The sequence below is a fragment of the Typopeltis vanoorti genome, chromosome 12, assembly GCF_054136105.1.
Source record: "Typopeltis vanoorti isolate ZY-2024b chromosome 12, IOZ_Tvanoo_1.0, whole genome shotgun sequence".
In the NCBI taxonomy this organism is placed as follows: domain Eukaryota; kingdom Metazoa; phylum Arthropoda; class Arachnida; order Uropygi; family Thelyphonidae; genus Typopeltis; species Typopeltis vanoorti.
The window spans coordinates 136,583,741-136,601,513 of NC_143560.1; the positions used below are offsets into that span (position 1 = coordinate 136,583,741).

At 35.9% G+C, this 17,773-nt stretch overlaps 1 protein-coding gene across 1 annotated transcript in view; it reads right to left on the bottom strand.

Moving 5' to 3' along the window:
* Gcat (Glycine C-acetyltransferase) overlaps positions 1 to 17,773 on the bottom strand; it is a 443,581-nt gene that overhangs the window by 183,587 nt on the left and 242,221 nt on the right. The window contains exon 8 of the mRNA XM_090401262.1: positions 4,993 to 5,102. Coding sequence (XP_090257388.1) covers positions 4,993 to 5,102 — 110 coding nt within the window. The remainder of the gene's footprint in view (positions 1 to 4,992; positions 5,103 to 17,773) is intronic.

Consider the following 17,773-nt stretch of genomic DNA (forward strand, 5'->3'; position numbering starts at 1 on the left):
GAGCAAATGGAGTTGGATATGAATAAGAGGATGGCTGATGGAAAGACACCATAGATGGAGTAGAATTCAGAAAAATGTAGATAACCAGTGCTGTAGGTTTCTATACTGAGGCCACTGATTTTAATTTGTACAATCAACTTTTATGACAAACTCATTCACTATAAACAAACTACTGAGAAGTCTTAACCAAAGCTCAATAACACAATGCTATTCTAAAAGAAATTTAGTAAAGTGAAAGTGATGGAACTTCTTTCTCAATGTACAGAAAACCCATCCACATAGATAGAGACACGCATAAACTTTCAATCATCCCCCTTCTCAACAGTATGGTGTTATTAAAATCCTTGTCAACAGAGCCTGCAAAACTGCACAATACTAATACAGGAATCGATTTGAAATGGAATATCCAGTGATCTTCTCATGATGTAAATCTGAAGAGGGCAATAAGTAATCAATAATAGTGTTATAGAAATCCTGCAAGATGATTACAGAGTGCCAATATTGTAGCCAGTGGAATGTATCAAAATAAACAGCTTAGTATTTAGGCTTATGTGTTGATTTAAAATCAGTATTAGGATTAATAGAATGAATATAGCACAGAGAAACAGTAAAACTCAAGTTTAATGATAACAGCCATGGGCTCACCATTTTAAAAAACATGCCCTTGATACTGTCATTCTCAAATCTTCTATCTGGTTAAGATACATTGATGGCATGTTCTCTATTTGGCCACATGGCTCTATACATTAGACTCCTTCCTCCATCTCAACAGCCAGCACCCTAGAAAATAAAATAACAGCCTACCTTTTCTAGATACTCCATTCATGTGTCTTTCCAATGGCACTTCTTTCTCAATGTACAGAAAACCCATCCATGAGACATGCATAAACTATCAACCATCCCCCTTCTCAACAGTATGTATTAAAATCCTTGTCAACAGAGCCACCAACCTTTGTTCCACCCAGGCTTCTCTTTCAGATGAACTCTTCTTTATTCACCAGACTTTCCCATCTAATGGTTACAATGCTAAAATATATTAACAAATTGTTTTTTTCTCCCTTCTCTTTACATCCCTTTCTATAAACAGACTACAGTAATGCTATTACTATTCTCTATATCCAGGACTTTTCAAAGCTTCTGGGGCTATGACGGCTTTTCAAAACACTACAATTATATGGCATGAATGGAACATTATACAGGGCAATACATAGCCTATATTTAAGTTGTCAGTCAGCAGTCAGAATTGAATAAAATACAGGAAGATGGTTTGATGTAAAATCAGGGGTAAGAAAAAGATCCACATAATCCCACTCTTATTCATCATCTACATGGATCACATTATGAAAGAAAGTGGCATCAAGCCTGATATTAGAACTGGAGATGTCAAACTTAACTCTTTGATTTATGCAGATGGTGTACTCCTAATCACTAGTGAAAGTCTCCAGGATTCACTAACTAAACTGACAGCTGTAACAAATTTGACATGAAAATCAGCAATAAAAGACCATAGCTATGAAAATAGTCAGACATACAGAAAAAAAAAATGCAGTTGCATTCTGAATAGAGATCCTATAGAACAAGTAAAATATTTCAGCTATTCAGGCACAGTTTTTAGTGAAGATGGCAGGTTAAATATATAAATAGACAACAGAATAAGCAAAGCTGGCATGGTGGGTAGCCAGCTGAACAAATTTATATGAAATAAGAGAGAAATTAGCCAAAACGCCAAACACTAGCAGTATACAAGACAGTGTTTAAATCAGTTTTAAGTTTTGGATCTGAGAGGTGGGTTAGAAATAAAGCACTTGATCAAAGATTAGAGACCAGAGATATGAGGGTTCTGAGAAAAATTGGGGGGGATCATATTAAAAATGAAGATATTAGAAAGGAACTTGACATTATTAGCATTCAAGAATGTGTCAGCAGAGCTAATCTAAAATGATATGGCCACTTAAATAGAATGGATGAAGAAAGGTTAGCAAAACAGGTGTTTGATGGCAGGAAAGAGACCCAGAAGAAGAAGACCAAGGTCTAGGTGGATTGATTCGGTCAGAAGTGCCTTAGAAGCATGAAATGTTAGATATGACAACATTGGAGTGCTCACAAGTAATAGACTGATTTGGAAGAAAATTGTTGATAGGAGATTAATAATAATGTAAACTTAATCATGTAGTACTGTGATAGTAACCTGAACACCACTTGGGGGCACATATCAGAAATTGATGATGATGATATATCCAGGGCATGTCAGAAAAATTAGCCAGAACTCTAGAAAAATAATATGTCTGAAGCGATTTCATGCCCGTATCTGCTCTCCTAAGAATCCACTCCCTCTCCTCTCTGTTCCAAATGTTTACAAGGTTCCCAGTTCTTGCAAAATATCATTATTATGGTCAAACTGGGAGATCTGTTTAGAAGAATACAAGAAATACATCTGCTGCCATAAATATGGTCAGTCTGGTCTAGATGACCATGCTTGTATAGCTTGCACAGAATCAAACAGAAAAAACTACTATGCTTTACTGCAACAAATATAAACTCGAAAGACTTTTCTCAGAATCAGCAGCAGATTTGTTAAACCAACATAATCTTAATAAATATGGTTCTGTTTAACTTCCCAAGATTTGGAAGCTTTAATTCTTCTTAGACCTCTCACCCAATAGTACTTATAGAGGGAGCCCTCATAGGACTTTAAGCTTAAAATAGTCTAATTTCTTTCACTTATTTTGTGTTTCTTCTGGTGTTATTAAAATTTTAATATTGTATTCCCAAAGATGAATAGCGATGAAATATAGGATCCAATAAACTTGTATTTTATTGTTTCTCTGTGTTGTATGCATTCCATTAAACCTAATAATGAATGGCAAAACAAAGTTAAATATAGTGAATAAAAATAAAGTTGTGTACCAGATATCAAGAAATTGACATGCCTAGGGATTTGGAGTGATGGTCGACAAGATGATCTTCTTGTCCACCATCAAAGACAATGAACTTCTGAGGGCATACTGCAAAAAAAGTTGACAAAGTAACTCAATAGATATCACCTGGATGTTGAAGAACACACTGACAACAGAGATGAGCAGGCTTTTATTCTCTATATTCTCTGTATGTTATTCTCTATAAGGCTTTGAGACAGCATCAAAATCCAGACTATTGTGCCCAAATCTGATTGTCAGGGATGAGATGGTGTTGGAAAGGATTCCAAGGCAAGTCACCAAAATGTGACTGGTCTATGGAGTATTCCAATGAGGACAGGCTGAAAGTCCAGTTGATTAGCAGAAATGAAGTAAAATGAAGGATATGATACCATCACAAGTTATTAAAGGACTTTTATAGAGTAGATGCTGAAGAAATTTTCCAATGTATGACAGCAAAGGGAGAAATTTTTGTTTGGAGGATGTTGAATGAGTGGAGTTTGTTGCCAATGATTTCATGTGCTGAAAGAAAGGGCAAGAGGCCTAGTGGAACAGAGAGCCTTTGTTTACTATTACTATTATTTGACACCTCCAGGGAGTCCAACGACTCATCGAGGGAGGGCACCTACTCTACAACTCTCCATCACTCAACCTCATCATCTATACCAACGCCATCTACTGTCCACCACCATCACTATTATTTTCACGGACAAACACAAACATCCATGCCCAAAACACTAACACGTGAGCAACTTTCCCACGAAGTGTAAGTCATATGCGTAATGACAAATCAGCTGAAATGCAAGCATCAACATATTGTATTCTGCTTTATTTCTTCTTATTTTCTAATGGTAACCTGAGCTTAATCTAGATAATTAGCCGCATAATTAGTCATTGGACTCTATGGAGGTGTTATGTAATAATAATAATAATAATTTTTTTTTAAATAATATCAATAAATGAGTTTGGTGCACACATTCAATGATGAGTCTATGTACTCCATGGAGGTTATCCTGCAATAATAATAAGAATAATAAAGAATGTAAGAGCAGAGCTAATATAAAGTGCTATGGTCACTTAAACAGAAATGGGATTGGAACAGCTGGCAGAAGTGTTTGTTGCCTCAGTGGATAAATAAAAGACCTAAAGGAATTGATGTAGTTAGTAGTGCCATGTCCGCACGGTTAGTCTAGTGGCTTTGCACTTCGCAACCATATGCCTGGGGAAGGAGTGTCCTAGGTTCGATTCCCGTCCACGACGTGAGGAGCTTAAGAATCTTCCTCAGCCATAGCCAAGTTAGCCAGTCTTGGGCATGGGCAGCAGGGTTTTTTCCGCCAGTTTATCTGGGGTTTTTCATCCCGCAAGCAGGCAAACCGGCCCCGTGAACACACAGGTTACAGTCATAAATACTTATGGCAAGGAAGGCAACAGGAAACCACCTTGCTCATAATCATCTCTCCCTAGAATGGTAGCATATAGCTACCCTCCCCCGGCCGTATGGCAGATGGGAACCAGAAGAAGTAGTGCCTTAGAAATCAGAAGACTAAAATATAAGAGCTTATAATTAATCAAAATCAAAGATAAATTTGGAAGAAAGTTGCTGATAGGAAATTAGTAATAATTTAAACTAAGCAACCAGTTATATATGCTAATTAACTAACCAGATATGATGAGTAGGTATGTACCATCTTATGAAACCAATATAAAGCTATTGGCTATGATGCATTATTATTTTTATTTATTTATTTATTTATTTTTTTTTTTTGTCTATCAACTGTATGAATTTTCCTGGCCAGTTTGCCTGGTTGTGGGATAAAAAACAAAAAAAATCGGAGTTTGTGGGAGAGAAAACCTTGCTATCTCCATACGAGACTGGCTAAGTCACTTTTAATTAGGTTCCTACATTTCCTGTACACTTTTCAGCATATATGATGAGTGTGTTAATTAAAGTACAAACTCTATATTGAACAAATTCATCTCCAAGGTAATGAATTAATCTTCTTGTGAAATATATAAATAAATAGTTCAAGATCTGAATCTAAAAGTAGAGCTTTCCTCTATAAAAGATTAATACTACCTTATCTGCACAAGCCACAACAGGTGGAGGAAGAGAATTTGAAAAGAGATAAGGTCGAGATCGTTGACGAAGGAGCTCAATCAATTCCCATTTCCCAGTTGTATATCCTCCTGCAATATGGGGAAAAAAAATAATAAATCATTCAAAACATGTCACACACAAACTTTTGTTTGCTTATGCAAAAATAAAATATCTATGAAAATAAGAATATAGTCTATCAAATATAATTCAACCTGACAAAAAAACCTGCTATAATTATTTCATTCTAGTGTATACCCACCACAATAATATAGTGATATGCCATTTTACTACTTGTACATGAAAAATGTGACTTCTGACATTGAGATATCTCCAGCATTCTCCATGGGTCTTCCCACTGATAACACCTCAAAAAAGGTAAAAATGAATCAATATAAGGTGTGTATAATATATTATTACATACATCTTCTAAAAGGAGTATGCTGTTTTAAAAAAAAATAGTCCCGCTGTTATACCAAATCACTGTTTCGTGCACTGTGACAAACCGTTCTTGCGTTCTGAGGATGCTGGATATAGTACCAGCGAAATATAATAAATAATAATTATTTTCTTATCATTGATTGATTACAATCAATACCGTGAAAGTAAATTAACATGATTGATATATAAATCCAAGGCTTTCTCAAAATCTACAAACACTAAATATGAAGGTGAATATTCATTCATTTTTTCTATTACTTGGATAATAGTGTAGAAACGATCTATTGTAAAGAATTCTGCTGAAGCCTTTAATTATGATAGCAAACTGACATAATCTCTGCTGCCCTTTTTATATAATAAGATGATCACTGATTTATGCCATTGCTGTGGAATTTTTTCCGTATTTAAAATATCATTGAACATATTCAGTATGACCTTATGAAACTGTGAACCTGATTTATGTGTCCACTAATATACCATCTTCTCCAAGATTCTTTATTCTTTGGCAATTTAAAGGACTTTTCATAATTCTTCTATTACAACTGGTGATTTTGTATGTACTTCATTTAAATGTAGCACCTATTTCTCTGCCTTTCTATAGGTTTCCGTAAAAATTGCTGTATATTTCTTATTATTTCTCTATTGTGTTGTACTATCCTCACTTATTTTTCAGTTTTGGAATCTATTTGTTCATCTCAAGTAACACTTGTGTGATCATTTTGAGTGATTCTTTGATTCCTTTGTTGTTATATAATATTTTCTGATGTTATTTTTGTTTGAATTTCTATGAATTTTATATTGTCTGTACAACTCCTGCATCTCCTTTTCCTTAATTTTTCCTCTTATTTTATTTTATTTTTTACATTAACTGTATCACCACACTGGGAGGCAAACCCAGTGTGGTGATACTAAGGCAGAAGCAATAGAGGTCATATTTACCAATATGAGTTGCCAACCAGTGTACCACCTTATTATTAAATTACCTGTATACATGTCCACAAGGAGATGTGCCATTATGGGAGATACTGAGACAAGGAGTGATGTGAGCTTGGTCCACCTTTGCTGCAAGTTGCCAAGGAATGTACCATCTTACCTCAGTCCTGAAGATATTTTCAGGTGCAAACTTTGTTTGCTTATACTTGGATAAAGGATTAAACTAAATTTATTATAGTCTAACCAAGTGCAAAATAAACTTCCAACATCTTTCTCTAAATCCAGAGTAATTTAATAATAAGGTGGTACACTGGTTGGCAACTCGTATGGGTAAATATGATCCCTCCATTGCTTCTGCCTTAGTATCACCACTCTGGGTCTGCCTCCAACTGACGAGATCACAATAAAGGTCGAAACCGGTCTGGGTAGTAGTCCTTCCCTTAATGCATAGCAGTATACATGTCCGCAAGGAGATGTGCTTTGCATTATGGAGATACTGAGACAAGGAGTATGAGAGCTTGGTCCACCTTTGCTACGAGTTGCCAAGGGATGTACCACCTTACCTCAGTCCTGAAGATATTTTCAGGCACAAACTTTGTTTGCTTACACTTGGATAAAGGATTAAACTAAATTTATTATTAGAGTGTTTGAGGGAAGTAATGGCAAACTGCATACCTAGAGTCAGGAGAGTAAATCAAGTGGGAATTAAATGGGTGAATATCATCATTAGGCTGGCGTTGCAAAAAATGAAAAAAATGTGTAAGGTATTCAAGGAGAAAGGTGACCAGCAGGCACATGTGCAGTACAAAGCACATGCCAGAAGGGTAACTAGCATGATAAAAAAGGCAAAAGCAGAGTATGAAAGGAAATTAGCAGTGCAGACCAAAGATAATCCCAAACAGTTTTTTTGATATGATGCATATGTAAAATATGTATTCGATATGTAAAAGGATGAATATTTATGATAAAATGATTTTAATGAATGCTGATGGTAGGGAGGTAACTGAATCAGTCAAAATAGTAGAATTACTAATTGGACACTTTGCAGGAATATATTATCCAGGTGGAGATATTACAGTAATGCAATAGGCAGACTTATATGCGAACTGAGATAAATGAAATAGAGGTGCTTAGCATATTACAGAACATTAAATGGGATTAGATGATATATCAGCTTGAGTTTTACGTGAAGGTGTTAGGGAATTGTCAGTGCCTTTGACTACATTATTTAATCTAATTTTCAGCTCTGGGATAGTACCAATGGGGCAAAAAGAAGAGAAAATAGTGACATTACATAAAGAAGGCTCCAGGACTGATGTAGTCAATTGATCAGCATATCAGGAGTTTCAAAATATTGGAAAAGTTGGTCAAGAGCAAAATACAGAAAGGGATAAATGGGATATTGTATGGGGTGCAGCATGGTTTTGTAAAGGCTAGGTCATACCACAGTAATTTGTTCACATTTTACAATACAGCGACAGATGAGTTGGATAAAGGTAATGGGTTTACAGTGATATGCTGAACTTCACAAAAGCCTTTGACAGGATACCACATGGAATTCTAATCAATAAACTGCAGCACTTGTGAACGGATATAGGGTCGGTGAGGTGGATAAGAGGATGTTTGATGGAGAGATATCAGAGAGTAGTTTATTCAGGAGTAGAGTCCAAAAGAAGGCCTATGACTAGTGGCCTGACACAGGGCTATGTTCTTGGGCTACTACTACTGTTTATTTTTTACATTAATGATATAGGAAAGGATCTAAGAGGAACTGTTCAATTGTTTGATGCAAACTTGGGCAGAGTAATAGTTAATACAGATAATGTAAAAATTTTGCAGGATGATTTGGATAGACTGGCAGTCTGGTCATAAGAGAATGGATCAGTTTAATGTGGTAAAGTGTAAAGTTATACATTTTGGGGTGAAAAGATTACCAGCTGTATGCCATATTGATGGAGCTGTACTGCAGGAAATTAATGAAGCCAGAGATCTGGGAATGTTACTGGATAGGGAGTTAAAATTTAGCATAGCAAAAAACATAGCAAAAGTGGCTAAAGCAGCTCATTAGATTGCTTGGTTACTGAAGAATACTTTGACGAGCAGAGAAAAGCAGGTCATTATTCCTCTTTATCAAGCCTTGATAAGATCCCCATCTTGACTACAGCGTGCAGAACTGATCACCTGGGTTTATTGTCAATGAGGAGGAGATGGGAGGATTCAGGGGCAAGTGACCAAGATGGTAGCAGGTCTATGAAATGAACCTTACGAGAACAGGTTGAAGATGTGTGGGTTACAGAAACTGGTTGACAGACAGTAAAAGGGTGATATGATTGAGACATACAAATTACTGAAAGGTTTTTACAAGATTAATACACAGGAAATTTTTCAGAACAGTAATGGTGGCAGGAGAACTAGGGACCATTCTTGGAAACTGAGCAAGAGTTTAGTTCGAAAGGATGTCAGGACTAAATTTTTTGCTTGAAGAGTGGTGAATGAGTGGAATAGGTTGCCTGAGTATGTCGTGAGTATGACTGAGTTCAAAGCAAAGTACGATAAATACTGTGCGAATGTTGGATAGTACTTGGCATGATGTTTAGGGCCTCCCTCGATGAGCCTAAGGACTCCATGGAGTAGCCAATAATAATAATAATAAGCAACTTGGGTTAGTAAACAAGGGAAGGTGATTATTATGGCAGTACGGAATGAAATGAAGAGAAAGCATTTTGGAATAAGGAAAATGAAGTTCTTGAGAGACAACTATTTTCAGGCAGTATGTAAAGGAGAGCACATGAGGATTGAGAGTTTCAGATCTGATCACTTCATCAGAGCATGTGATTGTGAGTGGGGTTTTGCACTTTCCTGCAGTTGGCGAGAGTGATCATGACATGATCACTTGGATTGTGACTAGCCAGAAGACTTCTGTGAGGAATGGATATATGTGAAATTACAAGGACGGTGATTAGGAAAAGCTCAGCTTAGACAACTTAGAGCTATATCATAGAATGAGGTGTGTTAAGCAGGCAGGAGATGACTTCTGTATGGGAATTGACCAAAAGATATTTAACAGCATCAACATGCAAATGGCCGGCATGGTTGGCTGAGTGGTTAGCATGTCTGCTGTCCAGACAAAAGGCTGTGGGTTTGAATCCCGCCATTGGCATGGAGGTTTGTGATTGTCCTACAAACTCTATATGGAAAGGGAATCTGCAACCCTACCACTTATTCTAGCAGTGGACTTCACTCCCAAAATCGGGTGAGGTACGGGAGTGACTATACGGCATCTACAGCCATCAAATGTGTAATTTTTTTATTTAGCATGCAATGTATTCCGAAGGTCAAAAGACTGAATAAAGTAGGTCATACAGTGGTAGTGGACAGTAGATGATGATGGTAGTTGAGGTTCGTTGTAGTTGGTGGATTAAGTGGCGGAGAGGAAGTTACAGAGTAGGTGCTTTCCCTTGATGAGTCCCTTGGACTCCCTGGAGGTGTCACATAATAATAATGTTTTATCAACTGCTTTATGTACTATAACAAGATGACAAATGTATTGAATAAGGGAGATGCATATACATTGGTATGGTTAGATTTTGCAAAGGCTTTTGATAGATTGCCACACCACAAGTTGGTCACTAAACTGAAGCAGACAGAATTGGATAATAGACTACTGAGCTATCAGATATTATTATTATTATTACTATTACCCCAAGACCCAATGGGGCCAAAGACTCATCTAGGAGGTCCTTTTGTCATACACACAGCTCATCATATCGTGTCTTAAACACACTCAAATTCTCTGCAGACACCACACTCTCAGGCAAGGTATTCCAATCATTCACAACTCTGCATGCAAAAAAACCTGCTTCTCACTCCAAAGCTCACACCCTCTTTATACAGTTTCCAGGGATGACCTCTGGTTCTTCCCTGGTCTCTGACTGTTTTCTGTAAAACCTCTCCAACATTGATCCTATAACAACCCCTTACTAACTTGTAGGTCTCTATCATGTCTCTTCTCTTCCTCTTATCCACTAGACTCTGTAAACTACATCTCAATCTTTCCTCATATTCGACATTCCAGAGGTCAGAAACTACATCAGTCAGTTGCCTCTGAACCCTTTCCAACATCTCTTGATCCTTTTGAAACCCAGGTGACCAAATCTGGGCACAGTAGTCCATGTGTGGTCTAATCAAAAGCTTTATACAATGGAATAAGAATCTCCCTACTTCTACAAGTCAGTGTCCTCCACATCATTCCCATACCTTCTCAATCTTTCCTCATATTCGACATTCCAGAAGTCAGAAACTACCTTAGCACCTGCATCATCAAGCTGTGTATCGGGGAAGGGAGAGGGGAGGGGCACTATCTCTAAAGAGGGAAGTCGGTAGTGGTGTGCCACAGGGATCTGTTTTGAGAACATCATCAAATTCCTGACAGGTACCCTCAAGGGGTGTACAGGATATTATGAGAGTACTACATGAAAAATTACATCATTACTAACTTCCTATCAACAATTTTCCTCCAAACCAATCTGTTATCTGTCAACACTCCAACATTATCAGATCTTATATTTCTATCTTCTAATGCACTTTTTGCTGTATCAATTCACCTATATCTTGGTATTTTTCTTGCCAACCTGGCAGAGAACTCTTGTTTTGCTAATCTTTCTTCTTCCATTCTGTTTCAGTGAACATACCATCTGAGATTAGCTGTGCTAACACATTCCTAGATACTAACAATGTCAAGTTCTTTCCTGATATTTTCATTTTTAATATGATATTACCACAGATGCCATCTGTTCATGCTCCTAATGTCAGGACTCTCACATATCTGTGGACTGTAGTATTTGGTCGAGTGTTTTATTTTTAACCCAACTCTCAGATCCATAGGATAAAATTGATTTGAACACTGTCTTGTATACAGCTAATTTAGTGTTTTGACTAATTTCTCTTATTCCATATGAATTTATTCAGTTGACTTCCCACATACCAGCTTTGCTGATTCTGTTGTCTATTTCCATATTTAATTTACTGTCTTCACTAAAAATTGTGCCTAACTAGCTGAAATGTTTTACTTATTCCATAGATTCTCCATTCACAATGCAGTTGATATTTTCAATGCTTCTGCCTATTTTCATTGTCTTGGTATTGATAATTTTCATACCAAATTAATTATAACAGTTATTCAATTTAGTCAAGGGAATCTTACAGACTTGTACTGGATTTATTTAGAAGTATAACATCATCTGCATAAAGCAAAGAGCTGAGATCAACATCTCCAATTTTGATATCAGGTTTAATATCGCTTTCCTTAATAATGTGATCCATATAGATAATGAATAACAGAGGGATAATGTACATCCCTGTCTGACACCAGATTTAATATCAAACCATCTTCCTATACAGGTAACCCTCATATAGCGCGGTAATTATAAAACGCAGTTTCGATATAACGCGGTCTACAAATTGTAGTAACCCTTGTTCAACGCAGTACTTATACAACGTGGTTTCGATAAAAACATGATCTACAAATTGTAAACAAAATCATAAGTGTGTTACTACAAATTGTAGTAACCCTTTATCTTATCATATATTTTTCACCCCGCAACTTAAAAATCAAATTTTATTTTTGTTAAATTTGAGTCTGCCCGTATTGCGCGTGTTGTTATAAGAATAGAATTTATATTAGGGGAAATAACCTTTAGCATGCATGCACGTCAATTGTTTATTGTATAAAGTGTTTATTGTTGAAAGTTGTCTTCGTTTTCTGCCAGGAAAAAGCATTAAAAATCGTAAGCGTGTTAATCTCAAGCTGAGCACTTTATTTTCTGGTGAGTTACATACAATATCTAAAGCTTTTTTATGCAAAAATTTATTTTTTTAGTAATGGCCACTTAGAGGGCTTTTGCGATATTGTTGAAAATGAAATTAGTGAATTAATTGATGGGGAAATAGATTTAAATTAGTAGGAACTGGTAAGATTAATAGATGACTTCGAACCAAGTGGAGGGAAAGTTCTGTTGAAGATTGTGATGAATCCATTAAAGAATTCAGTTTAAAGAAACAAGCAGAAGGATTGGACTTGGCAAGAAAGTTAGGAAGTTATTTTACAGATAATGATCCAACAATCGAGTGCTCTGGAAAATTCACGAGATAATTGGATATTTGTTTAGCTCCGTATTATGAACTTAATAAAAAACTGCAGTATAGTGGTAAGCAAACTCTTATTAACTTCTTGATAAATAAACCAGCCAAAGTAGGCAATGAGAATTATACAAACGATATGCAGGAGATTTCAAGTGATAATGACATCTGGCCACTCGTAAATAAAGAACATCTACGAAATGTTTGTTTTTAAGACAGTGATGACGATTAAATTATGCACTTTATTTTATTTTGCCTAAAATATTTATGCATTATTTGCAATTAAGTTTACGTACAATTTGTATTTTTATAAGTTTATACTATGTATTTTGTTTCATAGTTTATATGCTTTCTTAACTTACATGAATTACCTGAATTAAATAAAATTATTTTTCATTGGATATGTCATTGTTGTTTATATAATTAAAAAAAAAAAAAATTTCGGAACATAACCTTTTCTATGTGATCTGAGTCTCGCATAACGCGATTTATATAATGCGGTATTTCTGTTGAACCTAACATCCGCATTATACGAGGGTTACCTGTACTTCCTTCAATTCTAACTGCTGACTTACAATTCAAATAAAGATGAAGTATTACTTGATGTAATGCCCCATTGACACCATATAACTGTAGCGTCTTGAATAATTTTAGTATTGGCATCTTGTCATGTCTTTTGCAGGTCTACAAAACTTAATACAGATCTTTGTTATATTCCCACGATTTCTCAAATATCTGTCATAAAGTGAAAATCTAATTCAGACAGCCTCTATCTGGCCTGAATCCAGATTATTCTTCACAAAGCTTCCCTTCCATAATCCTTCTCAACCGTTTCTAAAGTATACTTGCATAAATCTTACCAGGAATACCCTGTAGGGAAATTCTCGCATTCAGTTTTATTTCCCTTTTGATATATGGATACTATGAGAGCGCTACTCCAATCAACTGGAATTTGTTCCTCTGTGCAGGCCTTTTGAACTATGCAGCGCAGTCACTGTAAGAGCCTTACACCTCCATACTTAAGAATTCTCGTTGAATATCATCTACTCCAGCTACCTTTCCTCATTTAAGTTTTTTCTACTTCAAGTATGGATATATATTCCTGATTACGTGCCTGGTCAGTGTTTTTTACCATTGTGCTATCATCACTGTTTCATTTAGCATTTCAAAGTAATTACTCCATACATCAAGGATATCCTTTTCTTCAATTTTCATGTCACCTTTATCATCTCTAATTTCTTTTATAGCACTTTTTCCTCCATTTCTGAGCTTTTTCAACAATTTCCAGAATATTTTGTCACCTTCCTGATATTAATTTCTATGTTCCTGCCAAAGTCTTCCCATGTTTTTTGTTTAGCTAGTTTTACACAATGTTTAGCTTTCTTTCATATGTCTCTGTATTCTCTAAGAGCACAAGCTGACTTATTTGCCAGGAACTTTCAATATGCTTTCTTCTTTTCATTCCCTGCCTCTCTGGCTGAATCAATCAATGTTTTCTTCAGGGCTTGCCACTGATTCTCCAAAGTCTAGTTCCTGTTCTCAAACCTTTTAATTTTTTCTTCAATAACATTTGTGTATTTTAGTCTACATTTCACATTTGAGAGCTGCTCTACTTTTATTCACCTTAAAACTTTCTTACATGTTCTTCTTTTCAATATGAAATTCAATTTTATCCCGCTCAAGACTAAATGGTGATCACTTCCAATTTCAAATCCTCTGTACACTCTAGTGTTCTGTACCAGTGAAAAAGCATCACTATCAACAATAACATAGTAAATGAGACTTTTCTTAATCCTTGCCTCTTCTCTGCATGTGAATTGGTGCACATTTTTATGTTGGAACATTGTGTTAGTAATAACCAGTCCATGTTCTGAGCAGAAATCCAACAGGTTTTTGCCATTATTATTATTATTAGCTTTGCTTTTTTTTTCAAATTTTCCCAAAATATTTTTGTAGATCTGACAATCATTTCCTACTCTGCTATTCAGATCCCCAACAAGGACCAACTTGTCCTTTTTCATCATGTCAGTTGCTTCTCTAAAACTTCAAGAAATTCCTCCACTTCTACCTTAGTAGAACATCTGAGGGACCATAGGCACAAATGTCTTATTGTCCAATTCCCTATTCTGATATTTGTCCACATCACTGTACTTGATATTGCCTGCCATTCAAGATTAGTGTTGAATACTATAGCTACTCCTTCTTTACCCTGATTGTTATTGCCTGAATATAACATCTCGTACTTATTGGTTAGAAAGATCTCACCAGTTTTTGCCTTTTTTGTTTCAGTCACATTATTATGTTGATCTGGTATTTATCCTATTCCTCAGCCAGCTCCATTTCTTTTCCATTCAGGTTTCTTATGTTGATACTACTGATCTTGGATTTTGGTGATGTGTTTCAGGATTTGTTCCAGTAATGACTTTTTGCTGTTTGCTCTGGTTCCCTGGCGGAAACAACAGGGTCTTGTTTAACTGGGTGATGCTCCCAGCCAGTATGAAATTCTGTTATGTTGTATCAGTTTTGAGAACATTGTTATTTAATTTGTATATTAATGATATTGAGATAGATTTAACTGGTGATATACAACTGTTTGCAAATGATGCAAACTGGGAAGAGCGATGAAGATTCAAGCGGATGTGGCCTTATAGGAGGACTTGAATAGATTGTATGAGTGGGCAACAGTACGGACCTGTCAGTTTACTGTTCAAAGCATAAGGTTCTGAAATTTGGTAGGCAACAATCAAATGCAAAGTATACACTTGAAGAGATAAGACTTTGGACTGGTGGCAGACAAGGATCTGAAGTTCTGCGGTCACACTGCACAAGTTGTGAAGACATCATATCAAATTATGGCAATAATGCAGAAGGCATTAACTTGCAGAAATAATGAGGTTCTGGTTGCATTGTACATAATTCATGCCTCGTATGAATTATTGTGTACAGATTTGGTCCCCAGGTTTTCATGGTGATGAGAATATATTGGAGAGGGTCCTAACTAAGATGGTAACTGGTCCTTGGGATGTGGGATATGAGATCAGATTGGGAGAATGTAGTTTGCAAAGCCTTGTGAACAGGAGGAAGAGAGGAGATCTGACAGACATTTAAGTTGGTAAAGGGTTGTTACTGAGTTGATGTGGAAGAACTTTTTCATAGAATGGGAGAGGAGAGTACAAGGGGATATACCTGGAAGCTGTATAAGGAAGGAGGTTCTTTGCATGGAGAGTGGTTGGTGAATGGAATGTGTTGCCTGCCATTGTAGTGAATACAGATACAATGAATAAGTTTAAAGCATGGTTTGATGGGCTTTGCATGCGACAGTGTATGTGCCTCCCATGATGAGTCTGTTGACTCCACGGAGGTCTAGTGTTAATAATAATAATATTAAAAATCTACATTTCAATTCCATATTTCATGAATGGAAGTATACAACTATCTAATATCTTTCTTTTAATTCAGATAATGATGTTTTCTTTGAATGCTTCATGGTGTTTTCCAAAGCCTAACTAGCTAAGTTGAATTCTTCCTATAATTTCTTCCTTGCACCTACACTCTACTGTCATCTTTTGCCTTAGATATACGTAGAAAGTTACAACATCAGTTTTCAAATGTTCCACATGTATTGGCTTTTTGGTTATATATTTATTCTTCTTCCCTTTTTATAGTGCTTTAATCCCACTTGGTGCAGGGTTCGCTATGATTATATGATTGTGGGATACCCCAACCAGCTTGTCACAAAGTCTGGCATTGGGGTGGGGGAGAAATTTTTATGACACTGTAGATATATGTTCATGGGGCCAGTTTGCCTGTTCTGGGGGGGGGGACTAAAAAAAACCAAATTTCCGGGTGAAAAAACCCCTTTATCTGGCCTTTATGAGAAACCTTTAATATATAATAAATATATAATAATATATTTATTATATATTATTTTTGCTTTGTCTTTATGTTTAATCTTTTTTTCTTTCTTTCTTTCAGCATTCAATTCATTGATCATTTGTTGTTTCTCTCCCCTTAAAAAAACATCATCAGGAAATTATAGGTGATTTAGTTTCTTTCCCATTTACAGTCCACGTGGTTAGCCTAATGGCTTTGTGCTTCACAACCATATGCCTGGGGAAGGAGTGTCCCAAGTTCGATTCCCGTTGAAGATGTGTGGAACTTGAGGATCTTCCTCAGCCATAGCCAAGTTAGCAGTCTTAGGTGTGGGCAGTAGGGTTTATTCCGCCAGTTTATCTGGCATTTTTCATCCTGCAAGCAGGCAAACCGGCCCCGTGAACACAAGCTTGTGTATTTGGTGTTTCACTATGCTGCATACACGAAAACCAAATTTTCTTCTTTTCATGACCATCTTTATTCAATAAATTTATCCTTCTGTAATTACTCTTCTTCCTTTTACTTCCTTCTACTCTTTATTTAGCCTGCTCTAATTTCCTGTCATAATCTGAGTTTGCCATCCTTTATCATGCCTGTCATTCTTCTAACTTGTACTTTGTTGGGAATGCTCATTACATTTTTTTGTACTACACTTACAATATTTTCTTTTTTACGCAACTCCTTCAAACTTTTAACTAATTTCTCCGTCCTAGCTCTGGGAATGTAGTCTGAGAAAGGTTCCATCAAGGAACTCAATTCCAGATGCTGATAACACTTTGTTGCAATTTTTAATGTCATGATAATATCATCAATTGGTTCTAAGTTTATCATAATTGCTACTTTATATACCCTTTTGTAACCAAAAAATTGGACCCACAGAAAAGTTGTAAATCAATATTATCACTCATATTTCTTAAATTAGGGACACAAAACACACGTGTTGAAAAGATTATTTTACTAATTAATAATAAAATAATAACTTTACGTTTCCACCCCTGTATTGAGGTCATCTTCAGAAGGATACATTCAGAAGTATAAGAACAAGCTACATGCTGTTGCACTCTATACAAGTAAATTACATCTACGTTGTTAACTAATCTTTTTTCTTAGCCTGCCCTCTAGTGGAAAATAAAAAAAATAAAAAATAAAAAAATAAAAAAAATAATAAAATAAAATAAAAACTACAATAAACTCTGCTAAAGTCCTCACGTACTAGGATTCTTCTGGAATTATACAGTTATATTATGATTATCTTCTGGATTTGTACAGTACAGGTTGCTATTGAATGTTCAAGAGAAAAAAAAAAAAAAACACTTCACTAGGTCTTGTATTGAGATTTTTCTTCGTGGTGGCTATGAAGGTTGTAGATGGGTCCTCC